At 55.9% G+C, this 17,491-nt stretch overlaps 5 protein-coding genes across 5 annotated transcripts; 3 read left to right on the forward strand and 2 right to left on the reverse strand.

Moving 5' to 3' along the window:
• Positions 1-389: 389 nt before the first annotated feature.
• BJX68DRAFT_270065 (tyrosinase family protein) lies at positions 390-1,554 on the forward strand (the record flags this gene model as incomplete). The annotated part of the gene is made up of 4 exons (XM_071046513.1): positions 390-465; positions 520-825; positions 925-1,151; positions 1,234-1,554. The coding sequence occupies 4 exons, from the start codon at positions 390-392 to the stop codon at positions 1,552-1,554; spliced, it is 930 nt and encodes a 309-aa protein (XP_070895695.1).
• A 392-nt stretch (positions 1,555-1,946) lies between these two features.
• Positions 1,947-3,684, forward strand: BJX68DRAFT_243863 (putative amino acid transporter). Its single transcript, XM_071041208.1, has 2 exons — positions 1,947-3,408; positions 3,462-3,684. Exons 1-2 carry the CDS (start codon positions 2,047-2,049, stop codon positions 3,519-3,521), a joined length of 1,422 nt encoding a protein of 473 aa, XP_070895696.1. The 5' UTR covers positions 1,947-2,046; the 3' UTR covers positions 3,522-3,684.
• An 11-nt stretch (positions 3,685-3,695) lies between these two features.
• BJX68DRAFT_243864 (ATP-binding cassette transporter YOR1) lies at positions 3,696-8,184 on the reverse strand. Its single transcript, XM_071041209.1, has 2 exons — positions 7,864-8,184; positions 3,696-7,808 (listed from the first exon to the last, which is right to left on the reverse strand). The coding sequence occupies exons 1-2, from the start codon at positions 8,140-8,142 to the stop codon at positions 3,840-3,842; spliced, it is 4,248 nt and encodes a 1,415-aa protein (XP_070895697.1). The 5' UTR covers positions 8,143-8,184; the 3' UTR covers positions 3,696-3,839.
• A 1,257-nt stretch (positions 8,185-9,441) lies between these two features.
• BJX68DRAFT_270068 (uncharacterized protein) lies at positions 9,442-9,912 on the forward strand (the record flags this gene model as incomplete). Its single annotated transcript, XM_071046514.1, has 3 exons — positions 9,442-9,590; positions 9,655-9,711; positions 9,801-9,912. The coding sequence occupies 3 exons, from the start codon at positions 9,442-9,444 to the stop codon at positions 9,910-9,912; spliced, it is 318 nt and encodes a 105-aa protein (XP_070895698.1).
• Positions 9,913-10,412: 500 nt separating this feature from the next.
• On the reverse strand, positions 10,413-17,002 carry BJX68DRAFT_270069 (uncharacterized protein; the record flags this gene model as incomplete). The annotated part of the gene is made up of 2 exons (XM_071046515.1): positions 10,413-11,344; positions 11,395-17,002. 2 exons carry the CDS (start codon positions 17,000-17,002, stop codon positions 10,413-10,415), a joined length of 6,540 nt encoding a protein of 2,179 aa, XP_070895699.1.
• Between the last annotated feature and the right edge of the window lie 489 nt (positions 17,003-17,491).

Below are 17,491 nucleotides of genomic sequence, written 5' to 3' on the forward strand. Positions count from 1 at the left end.
TGAGCTTTGTTTGTTGGGCTGCTCTGGGATTAACAACACGACCAGCATCGCTTACCGATTGCCTCGAGCCACCTGTGAGGGCGTCTGCGGTCCTTTGTCCAATATTGAGGTTCGTGCACAATGCGCCTGGCCAGCGGACGGTTGCTGCAGGAGACTCAGGGGTAGACCGAGAGCGAGTCCGCGAGGTTCGCAATGATAATATAAAGTGACCCGGCAGGTCGGCAAGGTGGTCGCGCGACGCTCTGTTTCTCAAGTACCGTTTTCGGGTGTGACACCATGATGGCTCGGTGGTCCCAGTTGGCGATCGTGTCTCTGTTTATAGTATCGACACTTGGCCTTGCAGTTTCCCAACCCCGGGATGGTTGCAGCTCGTTGAATAGGAGGAAATCATGGTACGTGAGCATCCGTGGGTGCATCAACCACCTAACCGCACCAGGTATGCATTGAGCAAGCTTGAGCAACTCGGTAAGTGAGTACTGCATGACGACGGCATCTGCACTGGAGACTGACGATGGTCAGAGTACATTCGAGCTGCACGATGCTTGATCAACCATCCGCCGATAACCGGGTCAGTCGAGGGCGCGGAAACTGTCTGGGACGAACTGCACCGAACGCATATCTGGCAGGGCAACTATATCCATTACGTTGGACATTTCCTCCCGTGGCATCGTTATCTCATCCGCGCGCACGAGCTCCTGCTTCAGAGATTATGCGGATACACGGGTGCGCAGCCGTACTGGGATGAGCTGGGAGATTATGAATCAGGACCGATCCACGAGGCGGCGATCTTTGATCCAGTGTTTGGATTTGGGGGCGATGGCAGAGGTGAGCGATCCACTCCTGACTTGAAGTAACGTCGGGCCCGGGGACTCGTGGTGCTGTCTGCAAGGGATGATGGGCTGACAGATCGGCGCACGAGAGCAGACGATGGTTGCATCCAGGACGGGCCCTTCCGCGACCTGACACTGCACATGAGCCGAGAGAGCAACCACGCCAACTACTGCCTGAGCCGCTCTTTCGACCAGCAGTGGTTTACGTGGGCGAACCGGTCCAATGTGGAAGAGTGCTTTGTCATGACTGAGTACGACGAGGCATGGCAGTGCTATAACGAGTTCCCGCACAGTGCGGGGCATGCAGTTGTTGGGGGAGTGGTGAGACCGCCTGTCTCGTGTTTTATGGACCCCAGTGGAGAAGCAGCTGAGCTAACCGTGACATGTTTTCGTTTTCGAACAGATGGGCGACCCCATTGAGAGCAGTGGCGACCCGATCTTCTATCTCCACCACGCGTACCTGGACCGACTGTGGTGGCAATGGCAACAGGCGGACGAGGCGAACCGGCTGACGGCGATGGGGGGCGTGAATGTGCCGCCGCAGAGCATCCTCGACCTGGTGGGATTACAAGGGCCCGATCCAAGTGTGGTGGATTACAATGGTGACGAAGGAGACACGACCACGTTGAGGCATGTCCTGTGGCTGCACGGAATCGTTCCGAACGTGACGGTTGCGGATGTGCTGGACCTGGGTGGCGAGGTGATTTGCGGGACTTACGAGTGAGGGAAAAAGCTGGGGAAAACGCGGCAGAGGTTGCATAGCTTGCTGATAAGTGCTGATCCTTGATAAGTGCACCCGGAGAGCTCCGTAATTCAATCTAATAAGCGCAATTTGCAATGATCAGATTGATCCCGAGTGATGACATCTCGCAGACTCTGTGCAACTTCTCGAAGCCCGCAACTGCCGGCGCTAACCCTATTCTGCCTAGTCGAGGGCGCTCTCTTCGCTGAGTGGCTGCCGGCCAGATAAGCCCCGTTGGCGAACCAGCGCCACAAGGCTTATTAGTCACAGAAACTCTAATTCAGCCAATGAGCGGCACTTTCCCTTTTGGGCGGACAAAATCCGGCTGTGGTTTCCACAACGTTACAATTTTGTCTTCAGATTCTGTTGCTTTCTGTTACTCTTGCTTTAAACTCTTCTCCTCCTCCCTCCCCCGGTCCAACTCCAGTCCATCTCAACTCCCCGCCCTTCTCACCCACTCCTCGCCTTTCAACCATGGCGTCGTCTACAGACATCTCCGACAGCGACTCCAAGAAGGTCACCGTGGCCCCCGGTGCTGAAAAGCCCGACGTCACCGGCCTCCCCCAGTACGATGGCGACCTCGTGGCCGAGATGAGCGAGCGTGAGCGGACCGTCTATGAACACGGTATCCAGAAATTCAACCGTCTGGGCTGGAAGCGCCTCACCATCGTCCTCATCGTCGAGGCCATTGCCCTCGGCAGTCTGTCTCTCCCCTCCACCTTTGCAACACTGGGAATGGTCGCCGGTGTCATCTGCACGGTCGGCCTCGGGCTGCTCGCCATCTACACCTCATACGTTGTCGGGCAGGTCAAGCTCAAGTTCCCTCTGGTTCACCACTACCCCGATGCTGGAAAGCTCATGTTTGGTCGCTTTGGTTACGAGCTCATCAACGTTATGCTCATCTTGCAGCTGCTCTTCCTGACGGGCTCTCACACTCTGACTGGTGCCATTGCGTGGATTGACATCACCCAGAGCGACGTCTGCTCTGTTGTCTTTGCCGTGGTCTCCGCCATCATTCTGTTGATCCTCGCCGTCCCTCCCAGTTTCACCGAAATGGCCATTCTCGGCTACGTCGACTTCGCGTCGATTATTATCGCCATTGGAATCACCATCATCGCGACCGGTGTTGAGAGCTCCAATGCCCCCGGCGGACTCTCTGGCGTCAACTGGTCCGCCTGGCCCAAGGAGGACATTAGCTTCACCGATGCTTTCATCGCCCTCACCAACATCATCTTCGCCTATAGTTTCGCCATGTGCCAGTTCTCGTTCATGGACGAGATGCACACACCCCAGGATTACGTCAAGTCCATCTGGGCCCTTGGAATTACCGAGATCCTCATCTACACTCTGACCGGAGCCATTGTCTACGCCTTTGTTGGCCAGGACGTTCAAAGTCCCGCCCTATTGTCCGCCGGTCACCTCATGAGCCGAGTCGCGTTCGGTGTTGCTCTCCCCGTCATCTTCATCAGTGGTTCCATCAACACCGTTGTCGCGGGCCGTGTCGTCCACGGTCGTATCTTCAAGGACTCGCCCATCCGCTTCATCAACACCAAGATGGGCTGGATCACCTGGCTGGCCGTTATTACCGTCGGCACTGTCATTGCCTTTATCATTGCTGAGGTCATTCCCTTCTTCAACGATTTGCTGTCTATTTCTTCCTCGCTCTTCATCTCGGGCTTTACCTTTTACTTCCCCGCCTTCATGTGGTTCATGCTCATTCGAGAGGGACCGTGGAACTCGCGCCACAACCTGATGCTCGGAGCGCTCAACGTGTGCTGCATGCTGATCGGTTTCCTGACGCTTGTGGCTGGTACCTACTCCAGTGTCAAGGATATTGTAAGTTTTGTTACTCCAAAAATTCACTCAACGAGTGCTAACCAGCTCGACAGGTCGACAAGTACAACGAAGGAACAGTCCGGGGTGTCTTCAGCTGCTCCAAGCCGGCGTAAGCGGTGTTCTTTCGCATTTCTTTTAAGTCATAGCGACGCGTTGATGCATTTTGCTACGATCACGTTTCGATTCGACGTACATTTTCCTTGCATGCTGAGAATGGCTGGCCCGAGTGTATAGTACCGCATTTCACGATTTCCATAGCAATTCATTTGATCACTTCAAGTTCATACGCCGTAGTACTTTGTAGCTGTAGCATTGTGCTTGCTCGGGACGACAGGATGAACACTCAACGTGACGACATGATATACGTTCTAGCTTTAGACATCTATATGGCAGTATCCAAACTGCAACTTTTATACTAGTAAATGGCTTGCTTAATGCCCAACAATATCCTCCCTGGTAATCCCACTCCGCTCACACATGGCCCGAAAAATACCACCCTTCTCCCACAGATTCAAGGGCGAATCCATCTCGGCAATCGCGCCCTGATCCATGACACAGATCCGATCATATTGGATAATCGTCCGCAGCCGATGCGCAATGCACAGCAGCGTCTTGCCCCGGAACCCAGCCGCCATCGTCTCCTGGATCCGCTGGTCCGTCGCAAAGTCCACGGACGACGTTGCTTCGTCGCAGATGATGATTCGGGCGTTGCGCACGAGGGCGCGCGCGAGGGCCATGAGCTGCCGCTGGCCGAGGGAGAATGTGAGGCCTTCTTCGTCGACGGGGGTGTCGAGGGTTAGTTTTGGTGCTGCCGTGGTAGCCTGGGCAGTAGTAGGGGATGACGAGACGCCAGTCTCGTGCTGCTCTGCCTGTGGATTCGAAGGCGACTCTGCACCTGCATCTGAACCCGAACCCGACTCAACCAGATGCGCCTGACGCAACGCATCCCAAAGCTCGAGATCCGTATGCTCGTTAAACGGATCCAGATTACTCCGAATCGTCCCCCGGAAAAGCGTCGGATCCTGCGGGATGATCGCAAGTCGTGATCGGAGATCCTGCAACCCGACCGTCCCAATGTCCACACCGTCGATGCAGATCTTCCCGCCCGATAGCTCGGTCAGACGGAAGAGCGCAGACATGATACTCGACTTCCCCGCGCCCGTGCGACCTACTATCCCAATCCGCTCGCCGCCGGCGATCTCCATGCTGAGGTTCTTGAGGACGAGCGGGAGGCCTGCGCGGTAGCGCATCGCGACGCTGTCGAAGGTGATTTGGCCGCGTTCCGGCCATGTCGGGGGGACCGGGGCGAGGTGGAGGGGTGCCTCCTCTTCGAGTTGCGTCCCGTAGTAATGGACGCGCTCGGTGGCGTTCATATTATTCTCGACTTCGGCGAGTTGGCGGACGGTGAACTGGAGCATCTGCGCAATGGCGAGGATATACGAGAGGACGAGGCCCGAGATACTGGGCGAGACGTCGAAGCGCGACGTGACGACGAGGACGCCCGTGACGAAGACGAGAAGCAGCGCGACGAGATCCAGCCGCACACTCAGCCATCGCTGGTTCGAGAAGGTGAGAAAGTACGCGCCGTTCATCGTATTGATCGAGTCGCGGATGGCTTTCCGGAACTGGTCCTGGACGCCGTATGCGCGGATCGAGGCCGTGCCTGTGATCGCTTCGCCGAAGCGCGCGTAGACCGTTGAGCGGAGGATGGATTCGTGGCGCTTCATTTCGCGGGCGGACGCGCGGTAGTAGTTTGATGCCATGAGGAAGAGGACGAAGAGGGGCGCAAGGGCGATGGCGAAGTAATGGTAGAAGACGATGATGAGGACGATGATTGAGACGATCATGGTGATGGTCAATGAATACATGCGCATCGCGTCGCAGAGCTCGTTGTCCATGACCTGGATATCCTTTGAGAAGCGGTTCGTGATTCGGCCTAGCGGGGTTGTATCGAAGAAGGACATGGGTGCGCGCAGGACGCGCGTCATGGCGCGCTGCAGCATCGTCTTGCTGGCGTTTGTTCCGGCCGTCGTCATATAGGTTGAGAAGACGAACATGAGGATCACGGAGCCGCCGCCAAGACCGGCGTAGATGCCGATGTACTGCCCAGTGTTTAGGGAAGGGTAGTGGTCTGATACCCAGTAGGAGAGCCAGAGGGAGGTCCAGACGTTGATGACGTTTGCGAGGGCGAGGAAGAAGAGGATTGCGAGGGCGTGCGCGTAGCTGCCCGAGGCATTGATGTAGGCTTTCCATACACTCCAGCCGACGGAGTCGGTGGCTTTTTCCTCCTGCTGCATGAGGGCTGCGGCTGGTTTCGTGGGCTTCGCGGCGGTCTTTTGCTTCTCCGTCTCCTCTTCGATGGCCTCTGTGGCTTCTTCGGTTTCTTCCTTGCTGTCTTGCGATGCGGTCGAGAGGAGGCGCTTAAAGTGCTCGTTGTCGCGAACGAGTTCGTCGTATGTGCCTATCGCATGGATGCGTCCTTCGTCCATGACGACGATGCGGTCGCACCGACTGAGCACATGGAGCTGATGAGTAGCGAGAATCCGGCACCGCCCCTTGAGAAGGCCACAGATGGCCTTATCCATAATATGCCTCCCGACATGCGCATCAACAGCCGAAAGCGGATCATCGAGAAGAACAAGTTCCGCATTGAAATAGATAGCGCGAGCGATATTCAACCGCTGCTTCTGTCCACCGGAGATTGTAATCCCTCGCTCACCAATCTCAGTCTGGTCGCCGTTGGGAAGGATCTCGAGGTCGGGTTTCAGCGCGCAGGCTTCGATGACCTGGTCGTACCATTCCTCATTATATTCCTTGCCGAAGAGGATGTTGTCGCGGAGAGTCGTGTTCTGGATCCAGGTGTACTGTGGGCAGAAGGCGCGGGATGTGCTGAGCCGGACGGCGCCGTCGGTCATGCGCATGTCGCCGGCTAGGGCTGAAAGCAAGGAGCTCTTGCCGGAGCCGACGCCGCCGATTACGGCGATGAGCTCATCTCGCCGGACGTGTAGGGCGAGGTCGCGGAGCTTGAATGGCTCGGCGGGCTGGTCTGTGGTCTTTTCGGAGTCTGGTTTGGTCTGGGAGGTTGGGCTACCTTTCTTCTCTGCTTGATCTGCCTCTTTATCCGCAGCTAAATGTTCCCAGGTGAATGATGCATTGTCCATTTCGATCGCATTTGCCATGTGATCGTCGCGCTGGATGTCCTCCTCCTGCTCCTCCGCCACGATAAACTCCTGAATACGATTTAGAGCCGTCCACGCATCGGTAATCTGGCCAATAACAAGAGGCAGCAAGTTCAGCGGCATACGCAACGAGTTGAAGAGCGCCAAAGACGAAAAGATAGGCGCAGGATTCAAGTCATTGTTGGTCAAAGCGTAGGTGATGAAGGCCAGCATGGAGGCGAAGACGGGAATCGACATGGAGACGCAGAGGATGCCATTGCGGACGGCCAAGAGTGTCTGAATCGAGCGGATCTCGCGGCCTCGTATTTCTTTCAGACGGTCGAGGAAGCTGCTTTCCCACCCAAAGTACTTGACGAAGCGGACACCCTGTAAAATCTCTTGTGTGAGCGAGACACGCTGGTCGGTTAGCTTGTTGATGTTCCGTCGGCGCACGATAAGGAAGCGGACGGCATATGTGAGGAACGGGATGCCAAAGACGAGGAGCGCATAGCCGGCAAGAGCGCTGTAACTGAGATTGACCAGTAGCAATACGAGTGTCACGATGATGGAGATCGGAGCAGTCCACGAGATGTGGAACATTCCACACGCCAGATTGATCCGATCAACATCAATACTCATCAAAGCGATGATGCGCCCATTGCCCCAGCCCTTGCCGTCCGTTTTCGGCGGAGCGCCCGGCTGCTTTAACGCCTGGTCCTTGGCGGCGCTCAGCTCTTTGGCCTTGTCCTGCTCCTCAGGCGTCTGCGTACCGCCAGCCTTGGCCCGACCGGAGAGTTTCATCGCCTTGTTGAAGATGTGCAGAATCAAAACGGCGCGGACCTGTCCACCGACAATCTGCCCGCGGTAGAGGAACTGATTCGTGCACAGAGACTGAAACATCTGCATGAGGGTGATACCAACAGCAAAGCCCATACCGCGGCCGATATGCGGGGCAGGCTGCCCAGTATGCTGCGCAACATAGGCATCGGTCGCGAAAGCAATCAGATACCTGGTCAGGTAGGGGGCAAAGACCATGAGCAGCGAACTGAAGAGCTGGCAGATGCCGCCGAGGATAAACTCAAAGCGGAATGTGTCGTACAGGGCGAGGAGCAGGGGGCGCTTGGCCCCGGCATTGGTCCGACGTTCCAGGGCAGCATCGAGCTTGCTTGAAAGTAGCTCGACCTCCCTGTCGGGGTTCACCGTCCAGATGTCTTGTAGTTCGAGCGGGCGGAGGTAGCCCACCTGGTGAGTTTGTGTTAGCAACAACAACGACAACAACAGTTTCTGGGAGACGCACCTTCATCAATGGGGACATCCATTGGAAATAGGCCAGACTGAGAAAAGAAGCGCCATGCTCTCGTGAGACAGAGCGCTCGGCCGGAACGGGCGGGATCTTCTGGAGGCGCAGAGGGTTGAGATTCCAACGGCGGTACCACTTGCGCTGCTGCTTCAGGTGGAGATCTGCGCCCGCCGACGCCGACGCTGAGCTGCTGCTGGTCGACTCGGCGGAGCTGCTCGGTCGCGGCGGCCCATCTTCTTGTTTCTGCTCGCGCTGGGCTTCTGACGGGACACGCATCGTTCAGCGACTGCAAAGGCCCATCTCGACGGGAAAAGAACCGAGAACTCGATTTCTGGGGAAAGTGAAGGATAAAAGGAGTCGTCATCGGCTCTATCGGCGTTAACAGTGCCGACTTGCCGGTCTTTGTGCTGAATAATGCGTTTGCGAGCTGCTGATTGGTTCGAGGTCTGCGAATACGAGAACGAGCTGCAGCCTTAAGGCAGCACTGTGAATCTTCCGAGACAAAAAGCCCCGACAGCCAAGTTTCCCTCGCAATCCTGCGCCCTTTTGGTCCTCGCTTATTTCTGCCCGGGATCATTCTTTTCCGGGAATGCTGAACCTCGAGTTGGAACTGATTATGTATAACGCCGAGCTGCGGACATTTATGCCCGCCGTGGTTAGACTCCCCCAGTGCCTCGGCAATGGAGATCAACCAGCTCCTACAGGTCATGATGAAATGGGCAAACCTTCGTCTGTTCCTGGAAGGAATCAAGAGTGAGTGAGACTACAGTCTCAAATGGGTTCCTGGTCTACGGAAATATATAGTGGATGAAACATGTGAGCCTGTCACAATAGATAGCACGAGACGCTCGATAAACACATAATCGCCTCCCTCGCAGAGTACACGCAGAAGAACAACATACCAGACTTTCCAGCACACGCTACGTATGACTATTCTGAGCAGGGGGCGAAATAATACGTGCTGCTGTATTCCTCCTGTATCCATCTCGCAAGCGTATCCAAGCCTCGTTGACCGGAATTGGCAATCCCGTAGATCGCTGTTCTAAGTACATCGTGATAGACATGGCAGTGAAATCGCCAGGGACATAGCCATGAACCTGCGTCCAGAGTCTGCGGACTCGTCGATCACCCACTCAATAATCCTCAAGGTGACAACAAATACGAGCAAGGTGGAGGGACTTCCGACGTGGAGCCGAGCAGCCGAGCGTACAGCCCCAGACCCTTCGCCATGATCGACCGCCAAGATGGCCCCAATCCGCGCGCCATCTAACCAGCCTTGCTACATTGTACGTGGGGAGATCTTTGTTGGCTCTGAACGTTGATCAATGGTTTCTGGCCCCAGCCAAGAACTCCGCCACGAGATCCAAGGGGAATCTTGTCTGAGCCATGCGGCTTGGCTGGACGTCATCCCGTCTGCCTTCACTGCTCCCTGTCGAGCATCGTTGAGTATAAATACGAGGAGAACTCTGTGTGTTCAGTCTTCACTCACAGCCCATCAATCCACAACCAGAACTCTGAACAACCAACCCATTTATCTATCTATACTCTACACCCAACACCTCGCAACGAACCAAAATGAAGTTCCCAAACGCCTTCCTTCCCCTCTCCCTCAGCCTCCTGGCATCAACAACCCTCGCCGTAAGCGTAACGCAGATTCAAAAGGGCGGAACCGAAACGGAGCTCAGCATCGCAACCGACGGCGTCTGCGTGGATCTGTTCCAGGGGTGAGCATGCCGTTCGTGCCAACCAACTTCTACACCGTGTCACTGACGATAGTCATTTATCTAGAACCTACGGCGCAGTCCTCAACGACGGAGCCAACGGGACAGCGTGTGTTTTCTGGGTGTATGTTCCCCCATACCTCCATTTCTCCCCCCTCGCTCTCGCAATCTACCATCTTGGAGCGTTATGTAAAGCTAACGTACCATGAACAGTGACTCCGGCTGCTCGGGGCCGTCTATCGGTACAGCGACGACATGCAAGCCCGAGGTTGAACTGCCCGAGGGCGCGAATGGGATCCGGTGCTTTGCGCCCGGGACTGAATAAGTGATTCGTACGTACCATGAAGTGGTGTGCGATGGGGATGGGGATGGCTTTGATTTTGGTCTCAGGGGGAGTGTATGATATGCATGCCATGTGCTTAGACTGTTTTTGATTAATTGACTGTTTTTATACTGTCTCTGTGCGCATTGTAAGCGGCGAGAAGAAATGGATCGGGTTTGTCTACATGGCGCTCCGTGAGTACGTACTCTGTCGAAGTAAACAGGTACGTGGCGCTCATCGCTCGCGAGATCCTGGGGAATACCGCATGGGCATTGCACTGAGGTATTTTGAACAATAATATCAATATCAATATTGATATTGAATAAGCCAGCACAGCCCTAGCTCTTGATTCGCTAGTCTTTTAGACAGACATCTCGTCCAATAGCCAAAGCGAAATGATATTGAAATCTATATATCCCAGGCACCACAGATCTACCACCCAAACAAAAGAACAACCACCTCCCTAAGCCCTACCAACCCATCTTTGTTTATATGGATGCGAATTACTCTTTTCCGAAAACAACATCCACCAAAAACTCATACCCTTTCCGCACAACCTCCCACGAACTCCCATCGGGATCCCGATACATATCAAACAGATGGATCTTCCCCTGCGGAGCCGCAATGCCCGCTCTCACGCCCTGCGCCTTTAGTGCCTCGATCGTCCGCACGCTCTGCGTCCAGGGAATCAAATTATCCTCCGTTCCGTGGATTATGAAGGTTGGTGTGTGGTAGTTCCCCTTTTTGATCTGTGCGTAGGGGCTCGCGCGCTGGATTTCCTCTAGGGGTGGTTGGGGTTGACAGAGGAGGGCTTGCGCCTCGGATTCTGAGACGCTGTCTGCGTGCGGGAGGCCGCGGAGGAGGACGGGCATGAATTGGCCCTTCCAGTTCATGTGCAGAACGATGCGGGAGCGCGGGTCTTGCGGCGCCATCCAGCCCCCGACTGCGCGGGCCGACGAGGGGACGTTATACGCGGTTATCGGGTGTTTTTGGACGCCCTCGAGTAGGTTATACGGCTGTTTGGAGAGGGATTCGCTGTTCTCGGGGTAGTTTGGGTGGGACCAAAAGGGGTCTTCAAAATGGGTTGCGCAGTAGAAGGCGAGGATTGCGTCGGGCGGTTCGAGGCCGCGCTCGATTGTGGTGTACGCGGTTGTCATGGCGAGGTGGCCCCCTGTGGACCAGCCTACGAGGACGACGCGAGAGGGGTCGATCTTTAAGCCCTGGCAGCGGAGTGGAATGGCGTGGAGTGTTGTGCGTGCCCAAGTTATGGCGTCGCAGACGTCTCGCATGGGTCCGTCGATCAGAGGACTCTCTGGGCAGAGACGGTAGTCGATGGAGATGGGGAGGAAGCCGAGCGAGTGCAGGTGTGCTGTCTGCCTGGGTCGGATGTCTTTGCGCGAGAGCATAATGTGGCCGCCGCCATGGACCATCAGGGCTTGGATTGTTAGCTTCCTCTATTATTTCCAGCTTTGACCAAGGACGTACCAATGGGCCGTGGTGTGTCGGAAACAGCAAGGGGATAGTAGATGTCGGCATATAATGGCGTCTGATCCGCCTGCATGAATAGGAACGTTTCCATGGCAATATCGCCGTCTTTTCCCTGTTTCGAGGCCACTACCGGGGCAGATGGTGGGACAGCAGGTAAAGCTGCCTCTCCATACCCTGGCAGGGCAAGGGTCACCAGATCTGAAAAGGTCGAGTTCGTGTCCAGTTGTGACACGTCAATCTCGAAGCCGAATATCTTTTTGATATCAGTCGCCAATTCGATGCTCAGAATGGAATCCAGTCCAAGGTCTGCGAGATTGCTTGCTTCGTTAACCTCATCACACTCCAAGTGACCAGCGACCAAGTCCGCAAGCCTTGCTACAGAGTCATCTGGCGTAGTAATGGCCGGCGTAACACAAGTGCCAGAGCAAACATCTGAACTCGTACACACCGACTCGGCCACGCCCTCTGAGTCGTAACCACTATCTTGGACACCGGTAAACGCTTGTAGGAATTTGGCGATGGAGGCCACGTCGGTCATTAGGTCAAATTCCTCTGGTGTGATGGAGACGCTGAACGCATCGTTGATCTCGTTCAGTACCTCAGTTCCTAGTAAAGAGTCGACTCCAAGGTCCGCGAGGACATCACTGTCTTGGATATCTGCAACGGGGACTTCAACGATCTCACTGAGGGTTGTCTTCAGCTTGGACATGACGTCTGGAACTGCAATCTTGGATACAGGTGGAGGAGCAACGGGCTTGACCTGCGCTCTGACAGGCTTTTCAGTTGAGAACTTCGCCGGAGCACCGTCAGCCGCATTCGCACGCGAGAGAACGCGAAGGAGGGAGGATATCAAGACCCTCGTAAACCGAGCCCCTAGTATAAACACAACTAGCTCTTCGGTGGTGGCATTAAACACAAAGATATCATTCGACACCTCCCTGTCGCTGATCGCATGGGAAGACGAGTACACGATCCACGAGGCATCCGCTACCACCGACTCTGTCGTAAAAGCTGGTCCAAGTTGGACCCGATCGACCTTGTTGCAAACAAAGACCTCCTTGGGTCCAACAGCCGAGAGACAGTTGACGTGGATTCCAGAGGTCTGGATGAAACTGTCGATCAGCAATGGCCTGCGCAGCTCAGGGTCTTTGGCGATTTGCGGTAACCGCACTCGGCCGGTGACTTGCCCACCGGATGCATAGACGCTCTGCACGCCCTTGTAGTAGTCGGCGTAGGTGACGACCTTGCTGAAGAGCTGGTAGACGACCGGTCCCTGCAGCGCCTGGCATTCGGGATCAGACGACAGCTCGCGGCACCGTTTGATACTGAGCAGGCGGCCGTAGCGGGCGAACTCGTCTGCTGTTCTGGAGTCGCTGGCGGGTACAACGACAATGCCAGTCGCGTGTAATTGTTCGTCTGCACTGCCATTGGTGGGTTTGCTGGTGAAGCTGAATTTCCACGAGGATTGTGGGGTGGATGTCTGCTGGAGCCGGAGGATAATCACACGGTCGCTCACGCCCAGCGGAGCTTGGATATCGAGGTCTTCGATGCTCGGCTGCGACTCGTCCTTGTCGGAAGTTGATGAGACGATTCTAGCCGCCTGACACGCCAGGTCAAGGTAAAGGGGCGCAGGGCACAGTGGCTCCTCGATGGCAGCATGGCCCTTGACGAAAAACAAGTACGTCTCATGCTGCGTACTGACCCTAAACTCAGCAGCCTTGTCGTCCCCATTGGCAAACGTCAGGAATTCACCAGGAGATTCCTTCTTGGCCGCAGGAGCTGGCGCCTCCTCAGACACCGTATCCTTCCAATCAAGCCAGTGCCGGTTCTTCTCAAACTGGTACGGCGGAATGCCCAACCCCAGAGTCGAGTAGGAAGCCCTCTCGCAGTGATCAAACGGCCAAAACTGCACGCGGTGCCCAGCCCTCCAGAGTGCGACCGTCGTATCCGCCAGGGCCGCTACAGCGTTACTGCCGCCGAGTTGCACCGGCTGGAAAAGATGTGCAGCCGGCGCCTCGAGCGAGTGGCGGATCATCCCCGTCACGGAAGACCCGAAACCAGCTTCCAGCCAGGTACAGGCGCCCAGCCGGGCTGTGACTCGGTCGATTGCCTGCGCAAAGTATACAGGGGTGCGCGTGTGTTGCACAATCTTGGCCGCGTCGAATTCCGACCAGGATGCGTCCTTGGAGCACGTTTCGATTGGAATTCGCGGCTCACGGAAGGTGAGACCCCCAGCGCATTCCTCTAGCCCTGGTAGAATGGGCTCTGTGAATTTCGAGTGGAAACCGTGCGAGACATTAAGCCGCTTGTACCGGATTCCCTCGCCATCAAGTAGCCCCTGAAGACGATCGACGGCGTCTGCATTGCCAACGACAACATGGCTGGTCCACCCATTGAAGCAGGCGATTTCCAAATCCCCATCGCCATCGCCACTCTCGTCCATTTGGGTGATCAGCCGGGTGACGGTGTGCAGATCCGCTTGAATCGAAATCATCTCGCCGGTCTCCGGCCCCCACGCCGTTTGCATCAACCGAGCGCGTCCTGTTACAAGGGCGATCCCGTCCGTCAACGATAGCACACCACTGACAGCGAGGGCAGTCAGTTGGCCGAAACTGTGGCCGACCAGGGCGGACGGGGCGACGCCTGCGTCCATCCATGTCATGGCGCAGGCGTACTGTACCGAAAAGAGCGCCGAGTGCAGGAGGACCACGTCAGTGATGGGTTCGGTCTGGAAAAGGGCGGCGAAGATGCTCTTCAGCCCTGTTGATCGGAGGATCCTGTCGCATTTTTCTAGGTGTGAGCGTAGTAGGGCTGACGAATCATATAGCGCCCGACTTAGACCGATGGATGTACTGGTCTGCCCCCCAAAGACAAGTACGACTGGCTTAGCAGTAGGAGCAGCCTGTTGCAATGAGCTACTTCGATCTTCGACAACCGCAGAAAGGTGTTCGCGCAGCTCATTCTGAGAGGAGACGGAGGTGATCCGTGTATATGGGAGGGAGCGATTCTGTCGGTTTGCAAGGTGGAAGGCGAGATCCGGCAGAGACACGTCCGACTGCAGCAACGCAGAACAGTACGATTTGAGACTCAAACTCGAGTTGGCCGACATGACGATTGGATATTTGGGAAACGACTGCTGAGATTTTGAGCGCATATTCGGAGGCTCATACACAATCATCGCCGCGTTACTTCCAGCTGCACCATAATTGTTGATACACGCAGCCTTGAATTTAGCGTTCCATGGCTGATTGGCCAGAGGGATGAGCATTTTGTCCTGCTCCAATGCCTCGATTTTGGGATTCAGCTGCGTGTGGTTTGCCTGCATGGGGATTGTGCCGTGGTGCATCATCAGAATCGTCTTGATCAGCGACGCGACGCCAGACGCGCCTTCCAGGTGTCCGATATTGCCCTTAACCGAAGAGATAGCCAGTGTGTCAGGTCGATCGGAACCGCCGAATACCTCGCGGATGCTGGTGATTTCCCTGGGGTCTCCGACCGGTGTGCCTGTGCCGTGCGCTTCGACATAGGTGATATCGTGGGCATGGAGGCCAGAGTCCGATACTACCTTTTGGTACAGCTCGATCTGGGACCCGGTATGTGGCACTGTAATTGACGTCGAGTTCTCATTCTGATTGACGGCCGCAGCAGCAATGACACCCAGGATATTGTCGTCATCGGCCATTGCAGCAGAAAGAGGCTTTAGAAACACCAGACCAGCACCTTCCCCACGACAGTACCCATCCCCCTTTGCATCAAAAGGCTTTGTCGGCCCAGTTGGACTGAGAAACGACGCAGCGGCCAGATTCTGATAGAAGAAGGGGTTCGTATAGAAACTCACACCTCCAGCGAGAGCCATCGAACACTCGCCCATCCGAAGTGCCATGCAAGCCGCCTGAATGGCAACGGCAGACGAAGAGCACGCTGTATCATATGTAATCGACGGCCCCGTCCAGCCAAAGAAATGGCTGATCTTCCCCGACAGGAAGGCCCTTAGCGTCCCCAGACTCGAAAACGCGTTCGGCTGGTGCGACGCGACATTGTCGTTGTAGTCATTTGAACAGGCCCCGATATAGCACCCGATATCCCGCTTCGCTCTGTTCCCCGCGGGGCCGGTATACTCGGCCGACTCGATCGCCTGGTACGCAACCTCCATCAGCAGCCGCTGCTGGGGATCCATGCTCGCTGCCTCGCGCGAGGACTTTTTGAAGAAGCGGTGGTCGAATGCGTCGACATCTCTGACGAAGTTCCCAAAGAACTTTAGTTTTCCATCCTCGGATCGTCGCAGGCCTGTTATCTTGAAGCGTTCCTCGGGCATCGTCGTGCACATGGAGATTCCTTTCACCATGAGGTCCCAGAACTCCTCGAGACTGTCGGCGCCGGGGACTTTGCAGGCCATGCCAATGATTGCGATGGGTTCGGAGGCAGCTTTGCCTGCTCGTTCTATTGTGGCGGGGATTGCAGAGCTTGATGGTTCTTGCCCCGGTATGCTGGTGACTCTGTGGACTGAAGCGCGCGCCCTGCGCAGCAAAGAAGCAGGAACACACTCGACCAGGCCGAATTGCACGACGGTCGCATCCTCCGATGTCAACCCCGCAAATGCAGTGGACATGGTCGAGTACCAGTCACACCGCTGTAGAAGAATCGACTCGATGAGCGTGTCGCCGATTGGCCCTTCAGGAAACGGCTTCCCATTGACATTCGAGTACACAGGCGCAAGCAGCGCGTCGGTATGCGGGAGCTGAAAGTCCGGGTTTGAATCTGCCAGCCGGCGAAGCGTCTCGACTGCTCGTGCGTGCCCGGGATAATGGAATCGGCCCCGGAGGTCGACCTGCTTCATGGCGAAGCCCTGAGGCTTGAGCCTTTGTGTGACGGCTTCTATCAACGCTGTGGGCGTAGTGACCGTGCTGCTCGACGCATCTGTGACGACGGAAACATATGTCTGCGCAATCAGTAGGAGCCCTATCAGCTCAAAAACCGTCAAACTCACCGACTCAAGCTCATCAAAATACCCCTGCAACTCATTCCGCGGCGTCGCCGGCCTCGACTTGACGGCAATCGAACTGATCTTCGACCCCACGCAATCCAGATCAATATACGCGCCGATACCAACCGCCAGTCTTAGCGCAACCTCTGCTCGGCGAAATACCTTCTCGAAATCCGGACTCGTCGCAACGGTTACCGCGGCAAGGAGCCCACTGCAAAACCCCTGTACACCACCCTGATCCCGCACAGACTCGAGAACATGCTCATGTCGCGGCCCGTGACCGTGTTTCGAGTCCGTGTAGGATAGATACTGCACGATATGCAGGATAACTGTAAAGGGTGTGACGAATGCAGAGGGGAGTTCGGAAATCTCTTTTGCCGGTGGGAACTCGCCGTGTGAGAGCCAGCGGGTCAAGTCCTTGAGGGCGCGGGCGCCGGGGACTTGATCCAGTGCGGGGTCTGCGGAGACGAGGACTGGCCAGACTGCCAGGAGCGACTCTATGCATTTGCGGAGAGGGTATAGACGGGGATGCAGGAGGAGAGCTGCGCGGAGTTGAGAGGTGAGCGAGGGCGGGGGGAGGGTTGTCTGCGGGCCGAAGATCAGGGCTGCTGGATGGGCCATGGCAGCGACGAGTATGAGATGAGAAACGAAACGCTAGAGTAAAGGATGTATAGTAGAAGGAGCAAAAGAGCGAAGGACCAGTAAAGTGGTCAAAGAAAAGGAGAGAGAGAAATCCGTGTTGAACTCTAAGAGCCAGCACCAGTCGTAAAGACTATGTTGAAGTGGATATGACACACCACAATCGCACCGACAGCCCTACTCCTCGCCTTCTAGAAGATATAACCACGCGGCTCAAGCGACCTGACTGCATACGCTGGGTCCAGATCAAATACCCCGCAACGATGTACAGCGCCGTACCACGCCGCTAAGCCGACCGCGGGCCCGAGACATATCAGGGCCCTGGAAGATGGTCAACCATGTAGACAGGCAGTGGCACACGATATATCCGGGTCTTCCCGGGACAATATAGGCAGGAGCTGGGGGTGATAGATTGGTATTCACATGTTCAGGGCAGATCCATTGTATAGCCTTTGGCGTTTAGCGTCTTCA

Source organism: Aspergillus pseudodeflectus, assembly GCF_044049435.1.
Source record: "Aspergillus pseudodeflectus strain CBS 756.74 chromosome Unknown BJX68scaffold_45, whole genome shotgun sequence".
Taxonomy (NCBI): Eukaryota; Fungi; Ascomycota; class Eurotiomycetes; order Eurotiales; family Aspergillaceae; genus Aspergillus; species Aspergillus pseudodeflectus.

Bases quoted from the DNA above. Each gene is read 5' to 3' on its own strand.
- BJX68DRAFT_243863 (XM_071041208.1), top strand. From the start codon at position 2,047: ATGGCGTCGTCTACAGACATCTCCGACAGCGACTCCAAGAAGGTCACC. The intron at 3,409-3,461 runs GTAAGTTTTGTT...CCAGCTCGACAG, and splicing joins ACTCCAGTGTCAAGGATATT to GTCGACAAGTACAACGAAGG.
- BJX68DRAFT_243864 (XM_071041209.1), bottom strand. From the start codon at position 8,142: ATGCGTGTCCCGTCAGAAGCCCAGCGCGAGCAGAAACAAGAAGATGGG. The intron at 7,809-7,863 runs GTGCGTCTCCCA...CAAACTCACCAG, and splicing joins GGATGTCCCCATTGATGAAG to GTGGGCTACCTCCGCCCGCT.